This window comes from Oncorhynchus tshawytscha, linkage group LG23, assembly GCF_018296145.1.
Source record: "Oncorhynchus tshawytscha isolate Ot180627B linkage group LG23, Otsh_v2.0, whole genome shotgun sequence".
In the NCBI taxonomy this organism is placed as follows: Eukaryota; Metazoa; Chordata; class Actinopteri; order Salmoniformes; family Salmonidae; genus Oncorhynchus; species Oncorhynchus tshawytscha.
Window position 1 is genome coordinate 16,007,930 of NC_056451.1, and position 24,422 is coordinate 16,032,351.

At 43.4% G+C, this 24,422-nt stretch overlaps 1 protein-coding gene across 4 annotated transcripts in view; it reads right to left on the reverse strand.

Annotated features, from left to right (window-relative positions):
• Positions 1–7,893: 7,893 nt before the first annotated feature.
• Positions 7,894–24,422, reverse strand: part of LOC112222534 (triple functional domain protein) — a 151,411-nt gene continuing 134,882 nt past the window's right edge. For 3 of the 4 annotated variants that reach the window (XM_042304720.1, XM_042304721.1, XM_042304722.1), the window contains 21 exons: positions 23,139–23,422; positions 22,804–22,974; positions 19,843–19,938; positions 19,341–19,489; positions 19,039–19,105; positions 18,569–18,672; positions 18,387–18,456; positions 18,067–18,156; positions 17,737–17,880; positions 17,491–17,568; positions 16,616–16,807; positions 16,244–16,421; positions 15,115–15,896; positions 13,689–13,936; positions 13,342–13,480; positions 12,464–12,491; positions 11,942–12,104; positions 11,633–11,754; positions 11,222–11,501; positions 10,733–10,871; positions 7,894–10,553 (listed from right to left, as the gene is read on the reverse strand). In XM_042304720.1, the coding sequence (XP_042160654.1) occupies positions 9,996–10,553; positions 10,733–10,871; positions 11,222–11,501; positions 11,633–11,754; positions 11,942–12,104; positions 12,464–12,491; positions 13,342–13,480; positions 13,689–13,936; positions 15,115–15,896; positions 16,244–16,421; positions 16,616–16,807; positions 17,491–17,568; positions 17,737–17,880; positions 18,067–18,156; positions 18,387–18,456; positions 18,569–18,672; positions 19,039–19,105; positions 19,341–19,489; positions 19,843–19,938; positions 22,804–22,974; positions 23,139–23,422 (4,082 nt within the window). In that variant the 3' untranslated portion in view covers positions 7,894–9,995. Of the gene's footprint in view, positions 10,554–10,732; positions 10,872–11,221; positions 11,502–11,632; positions 11,755–11,941; positions 12,105–12,463; positions 12,492–13,341; positions 13,481–13,688; positions 13,937–15,114; positions 15,897–16,243; positions 16,422–16,615; positions 16,808–17,490; positions 17,569–17,736; positions 17,881–18,066; positions 18,157–18,386; positions 18,457–18,568; positions 18,673–19,038; positions 19,106–19,340; positions 19,490–19,842; positions 19,939–22,803; positions 22,975–23,138; positions 23,423–24,422 lie in introns of those variants that run through there. The other variant, XM_042304723.1, reaches the window with a different exon arrangement.

The following is a 24,422-nucleotide window of genomic DNA, read 5'->3' on the forward strand; positions in this document are numbered from 1 at the left end:
TGACTCAGCTGCGGGATCGGGTCACCACCAGTACAGAGCTTGCTCAGGAATGGCAGCAGGCAGGTGTGAGTGCATCTGCATGCACAGTGAGACAAAGACTTTTGGAGGATGGCCTGGTGTCAAGAAAGGCAGCAAAGAATCCACTTCTCTCCAAGAAAAACATCAGGAACATGCTGATATTCTGCAAAGGTTGTCAGGGAAATTGCAAGATTATGTTATAATGCTTGTACTGCATTATAATGGTTGTTTTATTCGACAGAATAGAGTATTCTGTTAACTATTGTGTGTGTGTTCTACTGAGGATGGGCCTCTATGAGATAACACTGACAGAGGAGATTTACGATGTCTTTGGGTGATAAAATGGGTGATGTTTCTTCTCTATACCGTACCAGGAAGAGATGGTTCCAGTTTGGAGTCTTAACCTTGTGAACATGCTATGTATCTGTTGTTTGTCATGTAGGTTGAAAGGGGTGTATCTTGACTATAAAATAACTTTTTACTTTTGTTTTATCACTCTCAACGTATCATTAGAAATGGTGAATCATTGAAAGTCATTGCTATTGCAAAGCTCTCATTATTAAAGATTTAGTTTAAGTATAACTCTGACTTGTGTGATACGTTTGTCTCTCCTTATTTGATAGTAAAGAAATTAACCACCACGAGGTACAGGGATTGGACTGCTGAGGACTGGGGTAAAGTTTTTATTATTAAAGTGGCTAGAGATGAGTCAGTATGTTGGCAGCAGCCACTCAATGTTAGTGATGGCTGTTTAACAGTCTGATGGCCTTGAGATAGAAGCTGTTTTTCAGTCTCTTGGTCCCAGCTTTGATGCACCTGTACTAATCTCGCCTTCTGGACGATATTGGGGTGAACAGGCAGTGACTCGGTTAGTTGTTGTCCTTAATGATCCTTTTGGCCTTCCTGTGACATCGGGTGGTGTAGGTGTCCTGGAGGGCAGGTAGTTTGCCCCTGGTGATGCGTTGTGCAGACCTCACTACCCTATGGAGAGCCTTACGGTTGTGGGCGGAGCAGTTGCCGTACCAGGCAGTGATACAGCCCGGCAGGATGCTCTCGATTGTGCATCTGTAAAAGTTTGTGAGTGTTTTTGGTGACAAACCACATTTCTTCAGCCTCCTGAGGTTGAAGAGGCACTGCTGCGCCTTCTTCACCATGCTGTCTGTGTGGGTGGACCATTTCAGTTTGTCCGTGACGTGTACGGCGAGGAACTTAAAACTTTCCATCTTCTCCACTACTGTCCCGTCGATGTGGATAGGGGGCTGCTCCCTCTGCTGTTTCCTGTAGTCCACGATCATCTCATTTGTTTTGTTGACATTGAGTGTGAGGTTATTTTCCTGACACCACACTACGAGGGCCCTCACCTCCACCCTGTAGGCCGTCTCATCGTTGTTGGTAATCAAGTCTACCACTGTAGTGTCGTCTGCAAACTTGATGATTGAGTTGGAGGCTTGCATGGCCACGCAGTCATGGGTGAACAGGGAGTACAGCGCCTCTTCAACTTCAGGAGGCTGAAGAAATTCGGCTTGTCACCAAAAGCACTCACAAACTCCACAAACTTCACCCCGCTATCATCCAGAAGGCGAGGTCAGTACAGGTGCATCAAAGCTGGGACCGAGAGACTGAAAAACAGCTTCTATCTCAAGGCCATCAGACTGTTAAACAGCCACCACTAACATTGAGTGGCTGCTGCCAACACACTGACTCTACTCCAGCCACTTTAATAATGGGAATTGATGGGAAATGATGTAAAATATATCACTAGCCACTTTAAACAATGCTACCTAATATACTGTTTACATACCCTACATTATTCATCTCATATGTATACGTATATACTGTACTCTATATCATCTACTGCATCCTTATGTAATACATGTATCACTAGCCACTTTAACTATGCCACTTTGTTTACATACTCATCTCATATGTATATACTGCACTCAATACCATCTACTGTATCTTGCCTATTCCCCTCTGTACCATCACTCATTCATATATCTTTATGTACATATTCGTTATCCCCTTACACTTGTGTCTATAACGTAGTAGTTTTGGAATTGTTAGCTAGATTACTTGTTGGTTATTACTGCATTGTCGGAACTAGAAGCACAACATCTGCTAACCTCACTAACATCTGCACTAACATCTACACTCGCACTAACATCTGCTAACCATGTGTATGTGACAAATCAAATTTGATTTGATTTGAACAGCATTCTAACATAGGTATTTCTCTTATCCAGATGGGGTAGGGCAGTGTGCAGTGTGATTGCGATTGCGTCGTCTGTGGACCTATTGGGGCGGTAAGCGAATTGGAGTGGGTCTAGGGTGTCAGGTAGGGTGGAATAAATGGAAAGGAGTCAAAACTATGGTTTCCATATGATGTGTTTGATACTATTCCATTTATTCTATTCCAGGTATTACAATGAGCCTGTCCTCCTATAGCTCCCCCACCAGCCTTCACTGGTAGAGATAGAGAACAGAGGAAAGCCAACCTGCTTTTAAAGATGTACATTAGGGGAATGATAATCTCATACTCAGCAAAAATGTCATCTGAATTAGAAATTAAAATGAAAGAAAAATATATCACTATCTTAGAAAAAGCCCATAAAAATATATCACTATCTTAGAAAAAGCCCATAAAAATATATCACTATCTTAGAAAAAGCCCATAAAAATATATCACTATCTTAGAAAAAGCCCATAAAAATATATCACTATCTTAGAAAAAGCCCATAAAAATATATCACTATCTTAGAAAAAGCCCATAAAAATATATCACTATCTTAGAAAAAGCCCATAAAAATATATCACTATCTTAGAAAAAGCCCATAAAAATATATCACTATCTTAAAAAAGCCCATAAAAATATATCACTATCTTAGAAAAAGCCCATAAAAATATATCACTATCTTAGAAAAAGCCCATAAAAATATATCACTATCTTAGAAAAAGCCCATAAAAATATATCACTATCTTAGAAAAAGCCCATAAAAATATATCACTATCTTAGAAAAAGCCCATAAAAATATATCACTATCTTAGAAAAAGCCCATAAAAATATATCACTATCTTAGAAAAAGCCCATAAAAATATATCACTATCTTAGAAAAAGCCCATAAAAATATATCACTATCTTAGAAAAAGCCCATAAAAATATATCACTATCTTAGAAAAAGCCCATAAAAATAAATCACTATCTTAGAAAAAGCCCATAAAAATATATCACTATCTTAGAAAAAGCCCATAAAAATATATCACTATCTTAGAAAAAGCCCATAAAAATATATCACTATCTTAGAAAAAGCCCATAAAAATCTATACAGGGTAAAGAAGAAAATACCATTTCTGAACTTAAGCAGGAATATGAACTTTTACAAAGAGCCAACGACTACAGGTTAAGCTCAAACAAAACATACTAATTCATGTCAAATAAACCTTGGTAAATATCTTGCAGTTCTCACAAAACTAATACATGCTCAACCATGCTCAATCCCAGGACGACTCCAGGATGCTGGCCTTCTTCTCTTGCACAGTTGCAAAGAAAAATATCTCAGACTGGCCAATAAAAAGAAAAGATTAAGATGGACAAAAGAACAGACACTGGACAGAGGAACTCTGCCTAGAAGGCCAGCATCCCGGAGTCGCCTCTTCACTGTTGACGTTGAGACTGGTGATTTACGGGTACTATTTAATGATGCTGCCAGTTGAGAACATGAGGCGTCTGTTTCTCAAACTAGACATAATGTACTTGTCCTCTTGCTCAGTAGTGCACCGGGGCCTCCCACTCCTCTTTCTATTCTGGTTAGAGACAGTTTGCGCTGTTCTGTGAAGGGAGTAGTACACAGCGTTGTATGAGATCTTCAGTTTCTTGGCAATTTCTCTCATGGAATAGCCTTCCTTTCTCAGAACAAGAATAGACTGACAAAAAATAGAAGAAAGTTCTTTGTTTCTGGCCATTTTGAGTTTGTAATCGAACCCACAAATGCTGATGCTCCAGATACTCAACTGGTCTAAAGAAGGCCCATTTTATTGCTTCTTTAAATAGAACAACAGTTTTCAGCTGTGCTAACAAAATTACAAGATGGTTTTCTAATAAGCAATTAGCCTTTTAAAATGATAAACTTGGATTAGCTAACACAACACGCCATTGGATCACAGGAGTGATGGTTGCTGATAATAGGCCTCTGTACACCTATGTAGATTTTCCATTAAAAATCAGCCGTTTCCAGCTACCAAAGTCATTTACAACATTAACAATGTCTACACTGTATTTCTGATCAATTCAATGTTATTTTAAATGGACAAAAAAAAAGGCTTTTCTTTCATAAACAAGGACATTTCTAATTTACAAGATTCAACAACTGAGACATAAACTGAACAAGTTCCACAGACATGTGATGTGATCAGACAGAAATGAACAAAGAGGGGGTCAAAATCAAAAGTAACAGTCAGTATCTGGTGTGGCCAACAGCTGCATTAAGTACTGCAGTGCATCTCTTCCTCATGGACTCCACCAGATTTGTAAAATCTTTTTGAGAGATGTTACCCCACTCTTCCACCAAGGCACCTGCAAGTTCCCGGACATTTCTGGGGGAATGGCCCTAGCCCTCACCCTCCGATCCAAAATGTCCCAGACGTGTTCAATGACGTGCTCAATGGGATTGAGATCCGGCTCTTCGCTGGCCATGGCAGAACACTGACATTCCTGTTTTGCAGGAAATCACGCACAGAACGAGCAGTATGGCTGGTGGCATTGTCATGCTGGAGGGTCATGTCAGGATGAGCCTGCAGAAAGGGTACCACATGAGGGAGGGTACCACATGAGGGAGGAGGCGGTCTTCCCTGTAACGCACAGCATTCAGATTGTCCACAATGACAACAAGCTCAGTCCGATGATGCATGAGCGTTACACCGATGATGCTGTGACACACTGCCCCAGACCATGACGGACCCTCCACCTCCAAATCGATCCCGCTACAGAGTACAGGCCTCGGTGTAACGCTCATTCCTTCGATGATAAATGCGAATCCGACCATCACACCTGATGAGACAAAACGGCAACTCGTCAGTGAAGAGCACTTTTTGCCAGTCCTGTCTGGTCCAGCGACGGTGGGTTTGTGCCCATAGGCAACATTGTTGCCGATGATGTCTGGTGAGGACCTGCCATACAACAGGCCTACAAGCCCTCAGTCCAGCCTCTATCAGCCTATTGCGGACAGTCTGAGAACTGATGGAGGGATTGTGCGTTCCTGGTGTAACTCGGGCAATTGTTGTTGCCATGCTGTACCTGTCCTGCAGGTGTGATGTTCGGATGTACCGATCCTGTGCAGGTGTTGTTACACGTGGTCTGCCACTGAGAGGACGATCATCTGTCCGTCCTGTCTCCCTGTAGCGCTGTCTTAGGCGTCTCAATTTGCCCTGGCTACATCTGCAGTCCTCATGCTTCCTTGCAGCATGCCTAAGGCATGTTCACGCCGATGAGCAGGGACTCTGGGCATCTGTCTTTTGGTGTTTTTCAGAGTTAGTAGAAAGGACTCTTGTGTCCTAAGTTTTCATAACTGTTTTTTTTTTAAATTTCAGTCATGATCAGCAAATATACAACAAGATACAGCTATAAAGATTTCCATTGTTGTTACCATCCAGAGCGTCTTGCTGTAATTGACTGACACAAGGTTCAGAATTGCCATGATTCACTTATTAAACACCAGCTCAGTATGCCCTCTAGTGGGGAAGCCAGTGTGTGCGTTTGAGTGTGTGTGTGTAAACATTGAAAACAGGATTCGGTCTCCCTACTGAGATAAAATCTCTGAAGAACACCTGAGCTTGCTGAGATGCCTCAGTCGCTGTGGTTGCATGCAAAACAGCTGCTACTTTCACTCTAAGAACAGCTCTGTTGATTTCACATCTGATAAGGCAGAAGGGAAGAACATTCGCCACACCTCGGTTAAATACAAACACAGGAACTGTCCCTGAACAACCCTCAAATGTAGAACTTAAAAAACATCCACACTTGATACATTGCTACAATAATATTGAGTTCAACATGATTAACTGAACAAAACATATAATTCAAGATCAATTCATAATTTGAGCAATCAATAAGGTTAAGCAGATGATTTTGGACATTAATAGTTCATTGACATTTGCTGAGTTTTTTAAGTTAATAAAAAAATGACTTGAACTTAACAGCCAAATCCAAGGATGGGGTTAACATCTATGATCTTTTCCGGTATCAAGCATCGTAGTTAAGTCCGTGTGCTCTGAAAGGGAAAGGTACATCACATCACACCTACATGAATTGGTAATCATTCTAAAAAATCATGAATGACCTTGGTTTGAAGTGCCTGTTGAAATAGATGTGGGGGGGAATAACAGTTCAGTAGTTTTTCAAACACATTTCCAATGAATAATCTTTGGTGCAAATTGACTGCACAACGCCTGCACCTTGGAGATAAGATCACAGACGCTCACTCTGGTTTCTCACATCTTGTTTATCATCGACAGAGATCTGATTCTGATGAGAAACATCTAGTTATTGTGGACACCATTCACACCTCCTATTCCGTTTCCTTCAAAAACTGTCAACAACAACATTATCAACCATGTTGATCTCAGATATAAATGTTTATAAGGTTATAATTAGGTAAGTCTATACCACTTGCAGTGCCTTCACACCACTTTGCTTTTTCAGCCTGAATTTAATATAGATTCAATTGAGATGTGTCACTGGCCTACACACACAATACCCCATAATGTCAAAGTGGAATTCTGTTTTAGAAATGAAAAGCTGAAATGAGTCATAAAGTTTTCAACCCTTTTGTTATGGCGAGCCTAAATGTGTTCAGGAGTAAAAATGTGCTTAACAAGTCACATAAGTTGCATGGACTCATTCTATGTGCAATGATAGTGTTTAACATGATTTTGAATGACTACTTCATCTCTGTACCCCACACACACAATTACTATATCTGTAAGGTCCCTCAGTTGAGCAGTGAATTTCAAATACAGATTCAACCACAAAGACCAGGGATGTTTTCCAATGCCTCGCAAAGAAGGGCACCTATTAGTAGATGGGGGAAGCAGACATTGAATATCCCTTTGAACATGAAGTTATTAATGACACTTTGGATGGTGTATTGATACACCCAGTCACTACAAAGATACAGGGGTCCTTCCTAACTCAGTTGCCAGAGAGAAAGGAAACCCCTCAGGGATTTCACCATGAGGCCAATGGTGACTTTAAAACAGTTAGAGTTTAATGGCTGTGATAAGGAAAAACTGAGGATGGTTACTTCACTATACTGACCTAAATGAAAAGATGGAAGCCTGTATAGAATAAAAATGATTCCAAAACATGCATTCTGTTTGCAATAAGGCACTTAAGTAAAATTGCAAAGAATGTGGCAATGATATTAGCTTAATGTCCTGAAGCGTTATGTTAGGGGCAAATCCAACACAACACATCACTACCAGTCTTCATATTTTCAAGCATGGTGGTGGCTGCATCACGTTATGGGTATTCTGGTCATAGGAAAATATTGTACAATCCAGGTGTTCAAAGCTCTTAGAGACTTACCCAGAAAGAGTCACAGCTGTAATCGCTGCCAAATGTGATTCTAACATGTATAGACTCAGGGGTGTGAATACTTATGTAAATGTGATATTTCTGTACTTCATTTTTCAATACATTTGAAAACATTTCTAAAAACATGTTTTAACTTTCTAATTACGGGGCATTGTGTGCAGATGAGTGAGAGAAAAAAAACCATTTCATCCATTTTGAATTCAGGCTGTAACAACATGTAGAATAAGTCACAGGCTATGAATACTTTAAGGCACTGTACATACATAAATATAAAAAACTTCCAAGGGTATGTTCCATACGTTTAATGGCAAAATAACTGAGGACTAAATAAACTATTTATAGCAAGTAATGTGTAAACAATTTCTGTACAAAGAAATATACATGCAAAAGTCAAAATAAGTCATTTAACATTCAAAATGACGTAGTATGTATCAAATATGATGAGGTTACATCCAGGTTCCCATGTTCGTCATCCATGTCTGTACAGCTTTACACATGAATAAATAAGAGGGCACAAAATGGGACTGTACAGGTTCACAAACACATTCATTGTATCACTGTGACTACTGCCTTGACATAGACATGAAACTCTGATAACCTTTTCAAGCTTAAAAGGAAATACAGCTACTTCGTCCGCCTCTCCAGATCAATTGACCGGCACATTAAAATCAGTTTGAACTCATACAATGATTCATTTACTGAAAGCAGCTAGGTCATGGTCACCCTCAGATAAAGGTTAGGGTAATAGCGCCGCAACGCCCATGCACAATTATTGTAACGTTGGTACAATGTTGTGGGCAGTTTTTTTTCTTCTTCAAACCAAAGGCTCGGCAAAGAATGCTACCCCAAGTTTATCTTCAGTTAAACCAAGATGTTGATCATTGCAACACAATGTCTAGCAAAATACATAACTTAAAAAGTCAAACAAACTTACACAGCAATCACCACTTTGTGCACAGCTTGAGAAGAGAAGTGTTTGAAATGTTAATTAGGTAAGCAGTAACAACCAACCACTAAACAACGTTCTTACAACGCTAATAAATAAAGCCACTGTGAACCAATGTAAACATCTATCTCTAGGTTCAGCATGGTTTTCATAACTTAACATGGTACATTATAACACATTTAAAGAGAGTAAAGTACACTAAACTTTGGTATAGTTACAGAAAATAAAACAAATCAATGACAAACTGAAAGCATAAGTGCCAATGTAGATACAAATCTTTTTTCTTATTTTACATTATTTGCGAAACCTGCATTTTAGGTTTCCAAGATATTAATACTGAACTTAATACGGAAAATAGCAACACAATACATACATCTACTGCAGTACCAGGTACGTACATGCCTTTTTAGATTACGGGAACAACACACGTCTTCATAAATGGTTGCAAACATGTTAAAGCTGCAACATTGCACATGAGAAGTTAACGCAAAATACGAGTGCATTTAGAGAAGTATTTCTGGTAGTGAGGGTTTAAGTAATTTGACTGGCATGAGGAGGAGCTAGTCTCCCTCACACCTCTCTTCCATTGGCAGGACTTACTACTCAGCTAATGAAACAGCGTTTGAGACAAATTCTTCAAAATGAGAATGAAGGCAGGAACACATTATTTACAAAGTAAGGCGGATGTATCAGAAATCTAAAGAGCTTTTCCAATAGTGTTATAGCTTTTAGTTGTTTGTTTGCTTGTTTATTTCTCTGCTGAGGTCTTACTAAAATAGCATAATTGTACTAACTGTTACGGGTCTATACAATAGCAAGGCCAGAACAAAGCATTTGCCTATTTATTGTAAGTTAATCAACTACAACTACACTCAGTTTGGTCTCCAACTGGTTCTAGAAGTAGTGTTCTGAAGCAACGACCCTGTGAGGGTCGGTGGTGCTTTGTTCATATGTCGCATTCATTTTTGTTTTCATGCTTTTTATTAATAACCTTTGTTTTTGAAAAGGTATATGAATAAAGACATTTGTTTCTTCACTATACATTTTCTTTACAAAAAGTAATCTCTCATTACAAAAACAATTCTTATAATTCAACCAAAAGTAACCCGATATTACAGTAATACTATCCAAACACAAGGCTTACTCTCACTGGCTCTCGAGAAAGCTTTGTTCTCCCTGTTAGTGAAGTTTTAAATACTTTCAAATAGTTCATACTTTTGTGCAGGCATATAACCATCATCCATACAAAGGTGGGGATGGAAGGGAAGTATCTAAATCTCTTGGGGGAAAAAATATCAGTCAAAAATATTCAAAGCAGTCAGCAGTCAGCAGCAGCAGGATGCTGGGTAACATAGTTCTAATGAAGTGGCGTAGTCGGCTGAGAGAGGATGAGATCATCATTGTGATTCGGTGGTTTCTGGGTACTGTAGTTCTCTAACCTGCTCATATCTGGTTGAGGAGTCTGCTGTGAAGGAAGGTCTTGATGCTGCCCACGGGCCTAACGTCGTTCTGGTGTTTCCGCCGCTCTATGAAGGAGATGAGTCTGGAGGTGTCGATGCACCCTGGGTGCTGGTTTTGTTGCTGGTGGGAGTCCCACGGCTGCAGCCAGGACTCCTGAAGGCAAGCGGCGGCAGAAGGTCTCCGGTCCGGCTCGCCCTGTAGGAGGAGACCCACAAAGTTCCTGGCCGACTGGCTCACACCCTGGAAGTAGTCATGGGGGAAGCTGAAGTCCAGACGACAGATGTTCAGGCATGTCTCCTCAGCGCTCTCGTCCAGGAAGGGAGATGCCCCGCTCAGTACCACGTATGTCACAACACCCAGGCTCCAGAGGTCAGAGGTCAGGGAGACGGGCTGGCCCAGCACCAGCTCCGGGGCTGAGAACTCTGGGCTGCCGAGTAGGGGGTGGATGTAGTGGCCACTGTTCAGCTGGACGGCGTCTCCGAAGTCTGTCAGCTTGACCACGGGCTGGGCAGAGTTCTGCTCCACTAACACGTTCTCAGGCTAAAGGGATACACACCGATACCCACGCACATACACGCAAAGAAAGATATGATTAAGAATTTACCCATGATGGGAGTACTATCTTTGCTTAAGAACAATCAGTTAGACATCATACTGTTTCATACAGTACAAAATCACATTTAACTCCTACTCTACATGTCACAGTCTTTGTGACTCACCTTCAAGTCCAAGTGAGCTATCCTCCAGCTATGCAGGTAGTGTAAAGCTTCTAGAATGTCCCTAAGGTACAAGGCCACCTTCTCTTCAGTGAGGTTACCCCAGCTGACTATGTAGTCCAGGAGACGGCCTTGATCAGCCCTGCAGACACAAAGCACCAGAGAGAGACATTAGCCCACTGATATGGTAGATGTACAAGAGGGCTGCTTGAACATGATTCAAAAGCACAGTGAATAAATATATATAGTAATATATTGTTCAAAAGGGTAATCAATACTATTTCAATTCAGGAATTGTATTTTCCTCAATAATCATAATAAATACAGTGTGTGCGTCCCAAATGCTATCTATCCCTCTGTAGGGTACTACTTTTGATCAGTTATAGGGAATAGGGTCCCATTTGCTATCTATCCCTCTGTAGGGTACTACTTTTGATCAGTTATAGGGAATAGGGTCCCATTTGGGGCTCATCCACAGTTTTTCTAACATACATCTCCAGCACTAGCACGTAGCTGGTGGCTGTCTCGAAGGTGTCCAGCAGGCCGACCAGGTGTGGGTGTTCCAGACACTGTAGTATCCTCAGTTCCTGGAGCACCTGCTCACGCCGCATCAACCGCTTGTTGACATGTTTGGCTGCAACGGCACGCTTGCTCCCACGCTGGTCACAGCGCTTAGCCACTGAGAACCTTCCCCTGCCCAGTTCTGTGACCTCTGTGTAGAAGGACTCAAAGTTGTTCTTCCAAATCACTTCACTCCCATCATCAGAGGCCTCTGGGAAAATAGAAACATTGAATGTTAAAATGCAAAAGTACTGAAGAAGTAGTGGGAATATAGAGGATATATTGTGCCCCCACAGGAGTCTACAACTCAACTCAACTTAATGTAACTCAACAGTGACTAACCTGAGACTCTGAGGCTGGCGGAGGATGACACGCTGCCCACTACGTTGGTGGCAACACAGGTGTACATCCCATCATCCTCCACAGACACACCCATGATGAGGAGAGTTGCCTCGCCCGTGTCACTGCAGATGAGAGAAGGGAAGTCACAAGGTAAGTTTCAACAAAAGCAACATTTCCTTAAATTCAACTACAACAGAACATTGTCTTCCAACTGCTAAGTCATTTTAACGCGTTGCAATGATCACTGCAAGTCCCTCTGGACAAGAGTATCTGCTCAATGACTAAAATGTCATCACTGCCGATGTGTACCTGTAGGTGATGCTGTAGTGTCCGTCGTTGCTCAGAGTGCTGTGGTCAGGTCCTCTCCAGGTGACCGAGGCTTTGGGTCTTCCACAGACCTTACTCCTCAGAGTGACACTCTCCCCCAGGTTACAGGTCATATCACTCAGAGGCAGCAGGAACTCTGGGGGTACTACAGAGGTGACAGACAGACAGAAGACACGTGAGTTTGACTATGTCACATGCTAACTAGCCTTCCAATATACTAGCGTCCTGTCCATGGGGTGTACTTTCGTTTTTCCAGCTGCCTCACGCTACAGAAACAGAAGACAGGCTCCTTGCCCTACACACTGCTCTGGCTCAGAGGAGGATATTTACTTGCAAACTACACAATCCCACATCTGAGCTACCCAATAGACAATAGAAAGTATGCAGTACAATACAAGACAATAACAAATGGTCTTATTGAACCCCTGGATTGTGAAATTATAGATGTGTCATTCAATTACTGTATAGTAAAGCCCAAGCAAAAACATTTAAATGTATACATACCATCATAGATGTAGTTGGGGTTTAGAAGCTGAAAGAAAATATGAACACAAATAAGTTTCTTCTCCAAATTAGTTTTACCACAAAGACATGAAATAATTACATGAATCCATTAAATTAGGTTAATGTAGAGGGGCTTTAAGTCTTACAGCCATATTGAGGTTAATGTAGAGGGGCTTTAAGTCTTACAGCCATACTGAGGTTAATGCAAAGGGGCTTTAAGTCTTACAGCCATACTGAGGTTAACGTAGAGGGGCTTTAAGTCTTACAGCCATACTGAGGTTAATGCAAAGGGGCTTTAAGTCTTACAGCCATATTGAGGTTAATGTAGAGGGCTTTAAGTCTTACAGCCATACTGAGGTTAATGCAAAGGGGCTTTAAGTCTTACAGCCATACTGAGGTTAATGTAGAGGGGCTTTAAGTCTTACAGCCATACTGAGGTTAATGCAAAGGGGCTTTAAGTCTTACAGCCATACTGAGGTTAACGAGGGGCTTTAAGTCTTACAGCCATAGAGGGGCTTTAAGTCTTACAGCCATATTGGGTTTTAAGGGGCTTTAAGTCTTACAGCCATACTGAGGTTAACGTTTAAGAGGGGCTTTAAGTCTTACAGCCATATTGAGGTTAACGTAGAGGGGCTTTAAGTCTTAAAGCCATACTGAGGTTAACGTAGAGGGGCTTTAAGTCTTACAGCCATATTGAGGTTAATGTAGAGGGGCTTTAAGTCTTACAGCCATACTGAGGTTAATGTAGAGGGGCTTTAAGTCTTAAAGCCATACTGAGGTTAACGTAGAGGGGCTTTAAGTTTTACAGCCATATTGAGGTTAATGTAGAGGGGCTTTAAGTCTTACAGCCATACAGGTGATTATCAAATCAACTCTACCTTTACGGAAACTTTATTAGTCAGACAGTCTTGAGACTTGCGGTAGCCGTTTTCCATCTTATATTCCTTCCTGGTCTCCTTATCTCTCCTCTCAGACTTTCTCCTGATGCGGAGTGCTGTGTGCCACGAGGATGACTTCCTGCTCCAGACAAGAGAATGAGAAAGAAAGGGGAAAAGAGAGAGAAATAAAAAGGAAGAAAGGAAGAGAAAAGTTTAACATCTTTGTCTACTGTTTCACTTTTATGATGGCAGAGCTCATGATGTGAAAATGGAACTGTCTTTGGAATGATAAAGCTTTTCATTCATTCAGGTTGGTACATGGAGTAGCAGCAGTGTCTGTCTCTTACTTGATGGTTCCTTCGGGGAAGTCGGGGATGATGGTGGAGGTGTGACCCAGTACGTAGCCGGGGATCCAGCCCTCGGCGGCAGGGCCCTGCTCGGTGGCAGCCCGGAACACCAGGAACATGTTCTGCTGATTGGAGGCCAGCATCTGGACCACCTCTCCCTGGGAAACACTGATCTCATCCTCCTTCAGGGCCACGTAGTCCTGGGTCACCAGCATGGTGCTGATGCTGCTGCTGCTACTACTTTCACTCTGGAGGAGGGGGAGGCAGGTGAGGATGGGAGGCAGGGGAGGATGGGAGGCAGGGGAGGATGGGAGGCAGGGGAGGATGGGAGGCAGGGGAGGATGGGAAGCAGGGAAGGAAATGGAGTCAGTAAGGGTTTATAGGTATGGTTACACAAAGAGAGAGGCATAGAGAGAGACTAAACAAATTCAAATGTTATTGATTTGATTGCACATGAGCATCATGTGTTCATCTGTTTATATGCTAGAGCTCATGCACAACGAAGGACTCATTTCAAAGCGTTCATTACAAAAGGTTCAGAAAGTAGAGTGAGGAAAGTCATACTGTAGCAACTAACATCTGGTTCCTACATGTCTCATAATTAGACCTTCTCATTTGTAGAAGCGAAGACAAGGTATCCAGAAGTCAGAGACAGAGGAGAGTTAACACAGAGTGGGTGTCTCTCAAAGACAGTGAAAGTAGAGAGGAAACAGTCCGTTTCATGAGAGAGAGCCTGAAATAAAGTTTGAAGTGAGGCCAAATGCATTTGGTGTGAGTCAAATGTATTCAGGGGCAAGGCAAGGAGAGAACGGGAACAAGGATGTGTCATCAGTCCCACAGAACCAAGACAGAAACGAAGCAGCATGGTCAGAGCAAGAGCTAAGAGAAAACAGGAGACGGCAAGCGTTTCTTTTTACATCAGAGCTCCTCTTCTTGCAGGCAGGTGAAGTCAAATATCAATCTTCCATTATATCAGCATTCATTTGCATTTAACCCATAAATGCCTCGATGGTTTTTCAGATCAGACCACAATAGGCTGAAGCAAAGGGACAGCAAAAATTCAGGTCATGTCTAGAAAATGTTAGAGCCAAGACAGAGCTGGGTGTGTGAAGTTAGGGACGCAGAGGCAGAGAGTCATACTGGAAACACTTACCAAGGGAGAGGACACCAACATACCGTACAGCAAGCTACTTGCTAGTTACTTGCTAGTTACAGCAGTTAGCTGCTGTACCAGCCAAAAACATACTGTTAGTAGAGTCTGAAAGACAGCAGGAAGGATGAAAACTCACACCATAGGCAAGTTAGTGTACTTAGATAGTTTAGTATGCACTTGTGGTTCCGATGACCCAGGAGAACTTCTGGTCAGTCAGTAAGGTTAGTAGGGACTAAGCCGGACAGAAGCCTGGGTCTCGAGTAGGGCTCTTACCCCGTTACTCTGCGTGGACTGTAAGGACTGCTCACTGGTGGAGGAGCATGTGCTCATGCGGTCTATATCCTTGCTGTGGGTAGAGTGGCGGTGGCTGTGGCTCTCCCTGTGGCCTAGGGTCGAGTCTCCACTATCACTGTGGTAGGAGAAGGAGCCAGGCCGGCTAGCTGGGGAGGCTGGGACCGCGGTGGACCAGAAAAAGGAGCCTTTCTGGGCTGGGCTGCCCGGGATGAATTCCTCCTTTATGGGGCAGGTCAGTGGAGAGACTGCCCCTACCCGAGGCTTGGCAAGATTCAGAGGGGCCACAGCCAGCCGTGGGATGGGGATCTGAGGGTCCTCCCCAAGGTAGCTCTCCTTGAAGCTGCCCTCAGCAACGCCCAAGGACTTGCCATTGCTGTTGGTTCTGCTGCGGGGCCGGGGACCCTCCAGCACTCGCATCTTGGGGACATCTTGGGGCCCCAGGTCCCCCTCTGCATGGTCAGGAGGACAGGGGGTCTGGGAGGAGGAGGAGGGGGGTTGTCGGGACCACGTACCTGCTGTTCTGTCCAGACCGTCAGACCCCGGGGGGTGGTGGTGGTGGACAGGCTGTGGGATACGGGAGGAGGGCTGGGGAATGCGCGAGGGCCGGCGACTCTGGGGGCCACACAGAGAGTTACTCCCAGGGCCCACTACGGAGCTGCTGCAGCCACCTCCTGCCAGGCCACTGCTGCTGCTGGGGGCCCCCAGGCCTGCTCCACTTGCCCCCACGTGGTTCCTCTGGTACTCGATAGGGGATGTCAGTGCTGGGGGACACAAAAAGAGAGACAGACAGAAAGAGAGAGAGATAGAGAGAGAAACAGACAGAGAGAAAGAGTCCCCTCAGTGGTATGAGTACACACTGTCTAGCTATGAAACAAAAATATAAAAACATTCATTTTGCATTCCAGTACATCATGCTATAGTTCATATTATGGTGTGCTCTAAACACTTATTTTCTCAGAACGTTGATACATTCTATTGAATGGATGACTACACAGGGAGACAGATGAAACATTGTAATCATATGATATGATTATGCTGCCACCTGGGAGAAGCTAGCATAATATCACTACACAGTTACACAGATGAACCGTGATGTGTCTTTTTTTACCATTGAGAAAGTTGCGCTGGCTCTCCAGGATCTGGGTGATCTGGTGGACCCACATCTGGCTGACTCCAGGATTGGCTGAGTGCATCACGTAGGTCTCCACACCGCCACTGGATGACCGGGAGGTCAGGGTGAACTTACAGGGGTCATCTGGGCTCTCCTCCAGGCCCAGCCAGCTCACCTGAACACACACACACACAAGATATAGGGGAGAGGAGGGGATGTGAGTGTTTTCAGAATTAGACAACTATTCAAATGACTTTGGCCCTTAAGGCAATTACTATCCCAGCAATGTCCAGCCCAAAAAAATCCATCCACTGTAATATGATCTAAGTGGATTGATTAGGGGAGATGATCACGATCGATGCCCCATACCTTGACGCTATTCTTGAAGAGGTATCCCGGTTGGGAGTAGCCTTTCTTCTTGTCCAGGGGCTCACTGAAGATGACGATCTGTTCGAAGAGGAAGACCCTCCTCTCCTTCATCCGTGTGAGTAGCCCCCCGTCCTGATCTGATACCATGAAGGTATCCTGAAGCAGCAGTCTGCCTTGGGCCACAATCTTGCCCTGCATGGGGGAATACCAATGTATCGCCTGTCTGGTTAAATAAAGTTAAGGCCCAATGCAGCCGTTTTATAACCATATCAAAATATTTCTGGGTAACAAGTAAGTACCTTACTGTAATAGATTTCCATTCAAATGGGCAAAAGTAGCTTTTAGCAAAACTGAAAACTAGCTGTTATTGGCAGAGAGGTTTGAAACTTTGTTATTGGTCGATTAACCAATTTACACATGGTGATGTCACCATGGAAAGCCAAAACTCCAACACATGCAAACCTGTTGATTAGAAGGTTATGTGTAGATTGTATTTTGAAATCAAATTTGTTCACACTTTTACAATGTCAGTTTAATATAAAAAACAGGAAAACAGAATTTTGACTGAACTGGGCCTTTAAATAAAATACATACAAATAAAAGGAGAGAAGACAGACTCAGACTCATTCTTAGCCACTCAGATGAAATATGCATATTATATGCATAATATTATATAATACAACGAGTGAAAATAGAGAGAGAGACAGCAAACCCAAGCCCTTCTCCCGTGTATCATATGATCCATGTGACTTAACGGCTGAAATCAAATTCAAGTAAGCTATTTTGGAGAATTTGTGACCTTCTAAACTGAGCCAGATCGAACTGAAAGACTACATTCTCTATTCCCTGAATAAGATAGAGCCCGTGAGTCTTACGTCAAAGCCTTGGAGACGCCCAACGTTCATCATGTCGTTGCATCTTTTGGGCACAACACACATGACCTCCACTGCTTTCTGGGAGAAACAGAGAAGATAGAAAACACAATTTTAGAGGGAAAGAAAACATAATATATTATAACAAGTATAACTTTTAGATAAAAACTAAATCATAGCAATATTAATGCTCGTCCATGTTATTAGGGGTGGAAGGCCATCAAATCAAACCCATATTGTAGTTCTTACCTCCAGCTCAGTGGTATCTACTGCAGCCTTTTTGGAGAACTTGAGTAAATCCTTCAGCAGGAGCTGGTACTTCATGATGCGCTGCACAGGCTTAATGAGAAGATCAGTGATCTGGAGTCTGTGGCCCAGACGCTGCTTGAGCTCCTAAAATACACAGGGAGCCATTAGATTTAGTTGCACACAGTAAAAACAAAGGACTGCATAAAAATATAACACAAGGTATGAGAACAGGAAACAATGAGGCTCTTATGATGAAATATGTGCTCCGTTCGAGAGACTGGAATAAACCCCCTTGCGGGGTATGTGTGGAGGGAGTGTGTGTATTCTTACCTCAAAGTAAGTGTCTATGTACTCAGACACGATGTGCTCCGATTTGGGCTTGTTCTGACAGTACACGATGTACATGTGTAACCGTCGCTCCTAGCAGGAAAACAAGGAAACAAAACAAGGGAAATGGTGAGGAAGTGGTATTATGGTCCATGCTATCTGGAATCCTTGGGATGTCTGTACCCCGTTTAATTTAAAATGAGGGATTATCGTTAAGGTTGGGGGTTAGTGTTAGGGTTTAGCACTAACCTTGTTATGATGCACAGCGACATCCACTATTGATGGTATATTTTGGCCAATGAAAATCATCAAATCGCTCTTACTTGTTTGACGAACAGGGGAGCCAGCCTATCAGGATCCTCCAGGCACTTCTCTAGCTCACCCAGGAAGAATCTGTGGCCAATCAGAGAAGAGTATGAGAAATATTACTATGATAAATACACTAATATAAAAGTCAAACTAATAATAACGCTAGTACTGTAGGTAGGTACTATTCTCGTCTTACTCTCTATGCCAGTCGTAGATCTGGTGGATATTCCCAAACACTATCTTGTCTTTTCCCCTCATGTCATCTGGCACGCCGTCCTCCTTCATTTTGCTGATGTAGCCCTGAAGGGGAGATAAGATATTCAGGTGACCACAGGACTAGACATAGTGCCAAACTCAGCCAATACTATTCCAATGCCCTGTCCACAAACAACCTTTGCCCCTTAGGGCACTTGTGGTGATCTGATCTGATAGGTATATGCACTACATGTATGTTTAGAGGGCAAGGTGGAGCTGTTACCATATTGATTTTACCTATACAGTTCATTTCGATGTATATGGAGAGCCTCGGGGTCGTAAGGATTAGAGATTGTTTTGTGGACGGGACCTAGCACTTTGACCAAGTCTAGAACGTGAACAGAGTGTGATGGAGAGGAGTGAGTCATTGATTATGGGCCTACAGTAAAGTAAGAAACAACGTGTTCTCACCTCCACCACTGAACCCAGGTCTCTCACGTAGTCCCTCTCTGTCTCCACCAGCTCCAGTAACACATAGCTGTAGGGAAGAGAGGTGAAGTAAACAATGAGAGGATTGTTTAGCTAGACCACCACAGGAAAGTTTTATCTGATGGCTCAGGGCATATTGTAGGCTTTGAGACCCTAGAAATAGAATTACTAGAAAGGGCCCAACACCAGTCCATCCATTACGGCCTCATTGGCTTGAATGAGGGCGACCCTTCTAGTCATTCTGTTTCTACATATGAGACATGGAGGAGTGAAACTGAACTCACTGGCGTCTTTTGAGGAAACCCGACTTGCGCTCGTCCATCTCATCGATGGGGGAGGAGGAGGACAGGAGGGAGTTGTCAGAGGGGTTGAGGGAGGGGCTGCTGCTGTCCCCTTGTTCCACAGAGAGAGAGCTGGGACGGTCCTCCAGGGACTGAGAGAGAGAGAACTTACTGTATATTCATTGTACACATGCAGTGAGTAAGCAGAGATTCTCCATACAATCACTGTGCGAGCAGATAGAGCAGTGGTGTTGCTGCTATGAGGGTGTGACAAAGTATGGCAGCATTAAAGTGCTGTGCCAGGTCTTATGAAGAGAAGGAGTCAGTTGGTGTGGTGACTCAAATGGTGGGCCATGGCACCACAGATGACTGGTGGGCCATGGCACCGTCACACGTCACATCCACCCTGGCACCAGACTGGCCTGAGCTGAGCTGGCAGTGTGTGTGTGTGTGTGTGTGCGTAGCTGACAGCAGTGTGGTAGACTGATGGATGGCTGTATCTTACCATCTTACTCTTGACCAGCTCCTCGATGGCACTGACCAGCTCAGCCGCACTGGGTGTCTCTGAACTACTGGGTCGGCCCGATAGACGAGAGGCCGCCTGGAAGGGAGGGAGAGAGACAGAGTCAGACAGACACAGAGACAGAGACAGAGGCAGGAGAGCGAGCGTAGAGAGAGCGTGAGAGCAAGAAAGAGAGGTGTGTGGTTTAATGTTCAAATCAAATGTTATTTATCACATGCGCCAAATACAACAGGTTACAGTGAAATGCTTACAAGCCCTTAACCAACAATACAGTTGTAAGAAAAGTGTTAAGTAAAAATGGATAAGTAAAAAAATGTGTATATATATATATATATATATATACACACAGTTGAAGTCAGAAGTTTGCATACACCTTAGCCAAATACATTTAACTCAGTTCTTCACAATTCCTGACATTTAATCAGAGTAAAAATTCCCTGTCTTAGGTCAGTTAGGATCACCAATTAATTGTAAGAATGTGAAATGTCAGAATAATAGTAGAGAGAATGATTTATTTCAGCTTTTATTTCTTTCATCACATGGGTCAGAAGTTTGCATACACTCAATTAGTATTTGGTAGCATTGCCTTAAATTGTTTAACTTGGGTCAAACATTTTGGGTAGCCTTTCTCAAGCTTCCCACAATAAGTTGGGTGGATTTTGGCCCATTCCTCCTGACAGAGCTGGTGTAACTGAGTCAGGTTTGTAGTCCTCCTTGCTCGCACACGCTTTTTCAGTTCTGCTCACACATTTTCTATAGAATTGAGGTCAGGGCTTTGTGATGGCCACTCCAATACCTTGACTTTGTTGTCCTTATGCCATTTTGCCACAACATTGAAAGCATGCTTGGGGTCATTGTCCATTTGGAAGACCCATTTGCGACAATGCTTTAACTTCCTGACTGATGTCTTGAGATGTTGCTTCAATTTATCCACATTATTTTCCATCTATTTTGTGAAGTGCACTAGTCCCTCTTGCAGCAAAGCACCCCTACAACATGATTCTGCCACCCCTGTGCCTCACGGTTGGGATGGTATTCTTCGGCTTGCAAGCCTCCCCCTTTTTCCCCCCAAACATAACGATGGTCATTATGGCCAAAAAATTATATTTTTGTTTCATTAGACCAGAGGACATTTCTCCAAAAAGTACGATCTTTGTCCCCATGTGCAGTTGCAAACCGTAGTCTGGCTTTTTTATGGCGGTTTTGGAGCAGCGGCTTCTTCCTTGCTGAGCGGCCTTTCAGGTTATGTCGATATAGGACTCGTTTTACTGTGGATATAGATACTTTTGTACCTGTTTCCTCCAGAATCTTCACAAGGTCCTTTGCTGTTGTTCTGGGATTGGTTTGCACTTTTCGCACAAAAGTACATTCATCTCTAGGAGACAGAACGCATCACCTTCCTGAGCGGTAGGACAGCTACGTGGTCCCATGGTGTTTATACTTGCGTACTATTGTTTGCACAGATGAACATGGTACCTTCAGGCATTTGGAAATTGCTCCCAAGGATGAACCTGACTTGTGGAGGTCTTGGCTGATTTCGTTTGATTTTCCCATGATGTCAAGCAAAGAGTTTGAAGGTAGGCCTTGAAATACAACCACAGGTACACCTCCAATTGACTCAAATTATGTCAATTAGCCTATCAGAAGCTTCTAAAGCCATGGCATAATTTTCTGGAATTTTCCAAGCTGTTTAAAGGCACAGTCAACTTAGTGTATGTAAACTTTTGACCCACTGGAATTGTAATACAGTGAATTATAAGTGAAATGAACTGTCTGTAAATTGTTGGAAAAATTACTTGTGTCATGAACAAAGTAAATGTCCTGACCGACTTTCCAAAATAGTTTGTTAACAAGAAATTTGTGGTTGAAAAACAAGTTTTAATGACTCCAACCTAAGTGTATGTAAACTTCAACTGTATATAAAAAAAATATATATGTTTACACTACATTTGATTAATATTTTCTGGAAAGTATCTGTCACTGTATTAAAGATGTTTCTACATATTACAGCACATGATGACATCACCGCATCATACATTCATTTCTTAAGAGACGCTCACCATTGACGTGTTTTGACACCGCCCAGCATTCCAAATGACCCCATAAGGAATGGGTGTGGTCTCCCTAATCAGGGCCAAATAGGGGCCTAGTGGGGCCAGGCTAGCATGGAGGATACAGGGGACGAGGCGGGGGTTGGGGTTGGTTGGAGCAAGGTTCTGAGCACTGGAACCACAGCGGAGCACATGACTGAACAATGTATATGTGCTGTTAAATACTCCATTACAACAGGGATAACCCGGGCAACAGGCCAATCACAAGCACAGCTAGTCTGGCTAAACAATAGCAACAGGCTAAACAAGGCCAGGTCTTTAAAGGGGTAGTCAGTCAGTTCTAGTCAAACTTCACTAACTACAACAAATGGAGTATTCGTCACATCCGCAACAATAGTCCTAGAGAAACATAGGGCAGCGAGGGTGAGGAGAGCATGACAGGATGGATGGCTGGGAAGTAAAATAAAGTCAGGGCTGGTTGGTTGGTTGGATGTGGGAGTGTGACTAGAGCGTAGGCAGTTACATGGAGAGGTACGGGAACTGAGACAAAACAGAGGCAGAACAAAAATCAACATAAAGCTATGGTAAATTTAAAGCAAAGTTAAGAAAGAAGAGAAAACAATGATATTAGTGTCAAAGAAACACCTATCGCTCTAGTTACAATAACTGTTCTGTGATGATGAATGAATGAAGCTAAACTGCATAGGTATAAAATATCTACCTCTTCAGACAAACTGGTCTAAAATAAATACATTCATTGATTTACCAATGTCTCTTTTTATTTTCCAAAAGATTTTACAGGAAAGATGATTGTCCCCTCTTTGATATACTCTAACTAAACCTCATGGAGGCCTGTTAAGTGTGTGTGAGTGTGTGTGTGTGTGTGTCTCACCTTGTCGTCCTGAGAGTCAGCCTGCAGCAGGCTGTGTTGTTGGATGGCCATGGGGGGAGGTAGGGGTACAGCATCAGCCCCCTCCTCCCCCTCCTCCTCCCCACAGCTCTGCATCCCAGAGGAGGAGGACTTGGACAGAGTCCCACTGCTCAGCCCCTCGTTCCTCATCCTCTGTAGAGGGACAACGACAACAGAGCTTACAACTACATAGAACACAATCGGCTCAAAATAAAGGAGAGAAGGAAATTAGGGAGATATTTCATGTTGAACAGGTAATGTAAAAGAGAAAGAAAGGAAGTGATATATGAGTGATAGGGGTGACCAATCGAACGGACCTCCTCGATGGTCTCGTCCTGTGGCGTGGCGGCATTGTCGTCCGAGTCTTTCTGGGAGCCGGCGGAGTCTGCGTTCTTGCTGCGTCCGTCGCGGTTCTTCTTGTGCTTGTGGGCCAGCTTCTTGATGTGTCCGTCGGCCTTGCCGCTGCTCAGGCGCCTCACTGGGCTGGTCAGCCACTTCCTCAGCGTGTTGCCCGGTCGCTTGGGCCCTGGGGAGCTGTGGAAGCCCAGGGTGTGGCTGGCGCCAGGCTGGATGGCATCGTTACTGGACACAGACAGGGTGTCTGCATGGGAAGAGACATGGAGAGAGAGAGAGAGAGAGAGAAGGAGAGAGAGAGAGAGAGAGAGAGAAGGAGAGGTCAGTCACAGTGCACAGTATCTTGGGAATGGGTCTGAATTCAGCTATGAGGGTAGCAATGAGATTAGATGCACTTTTGCAAGGTACTTCATTACCTAGGAGGCATAATTATTTAAGTATCTATACTCAGACATTCCATTTTAGTACATGTTGGTTAGAATGGAGCATCGCATCCTAACATTGTGTGTCCACCCTCTGCATTGAAGTGTCTATCAATAGACGTTCCTCCTTTGAAAGTGAACTGGATGAACCTCATTTTAAAAACCATGGAATGCACAATATTATATAAAAGTTGCATAAGCTATTCTATCTGTGTGTGTGTGTGTGTGTGTGTGTACTTTAGGCTGAATGCCCACCACCTCCCTCTCCTGTGGTTCTATCTCCCCTGAGAGGTGTGGGATAGGACTTGGCTGAGGCTGTGGGTTTAAATGTGGTGCAGTGTGGGGTGCTTCTGCTGATGTAAACTGAGGGATGCTACTCAGGGTGGATAGATTGCCCAGGTCCCGGCTTCAGAGAAATCTTGTATCCTTCAAAAACAGAACTTTTGATGAATAGACGGATACGTAGTGCATTCTCCATGTGTTTCTTCTGTCTCTGTGTGGCCGGGTTCTTAGCCCACTGACAGCAGTAGAGTAAAGTGACCAGTGAGTTGACCTCTGTGTTCTCACCGGTTGGTTCTGTCTCTCAGTGAGTTGACCTCTGTGTTCTCACCGGTTGGTTCTGTCTCTCAGTGAGTTGACCTCTGTGTTCTCACAGCAGTTCTGTCTCTCAGTGAGTTGACCTCTGTGTTCTCACCGGTTGGTTCTGTCTCTCAGTGAGTTGACCTCTGTGTTCTCACCGGTTGGTTCTGTCTCTCAGTGAGTTGACCTCTGTGTTCTCACCGGTTGGTTCTGTCTCTCAGTGAGTTGACCTCTGTGTTCTCACCG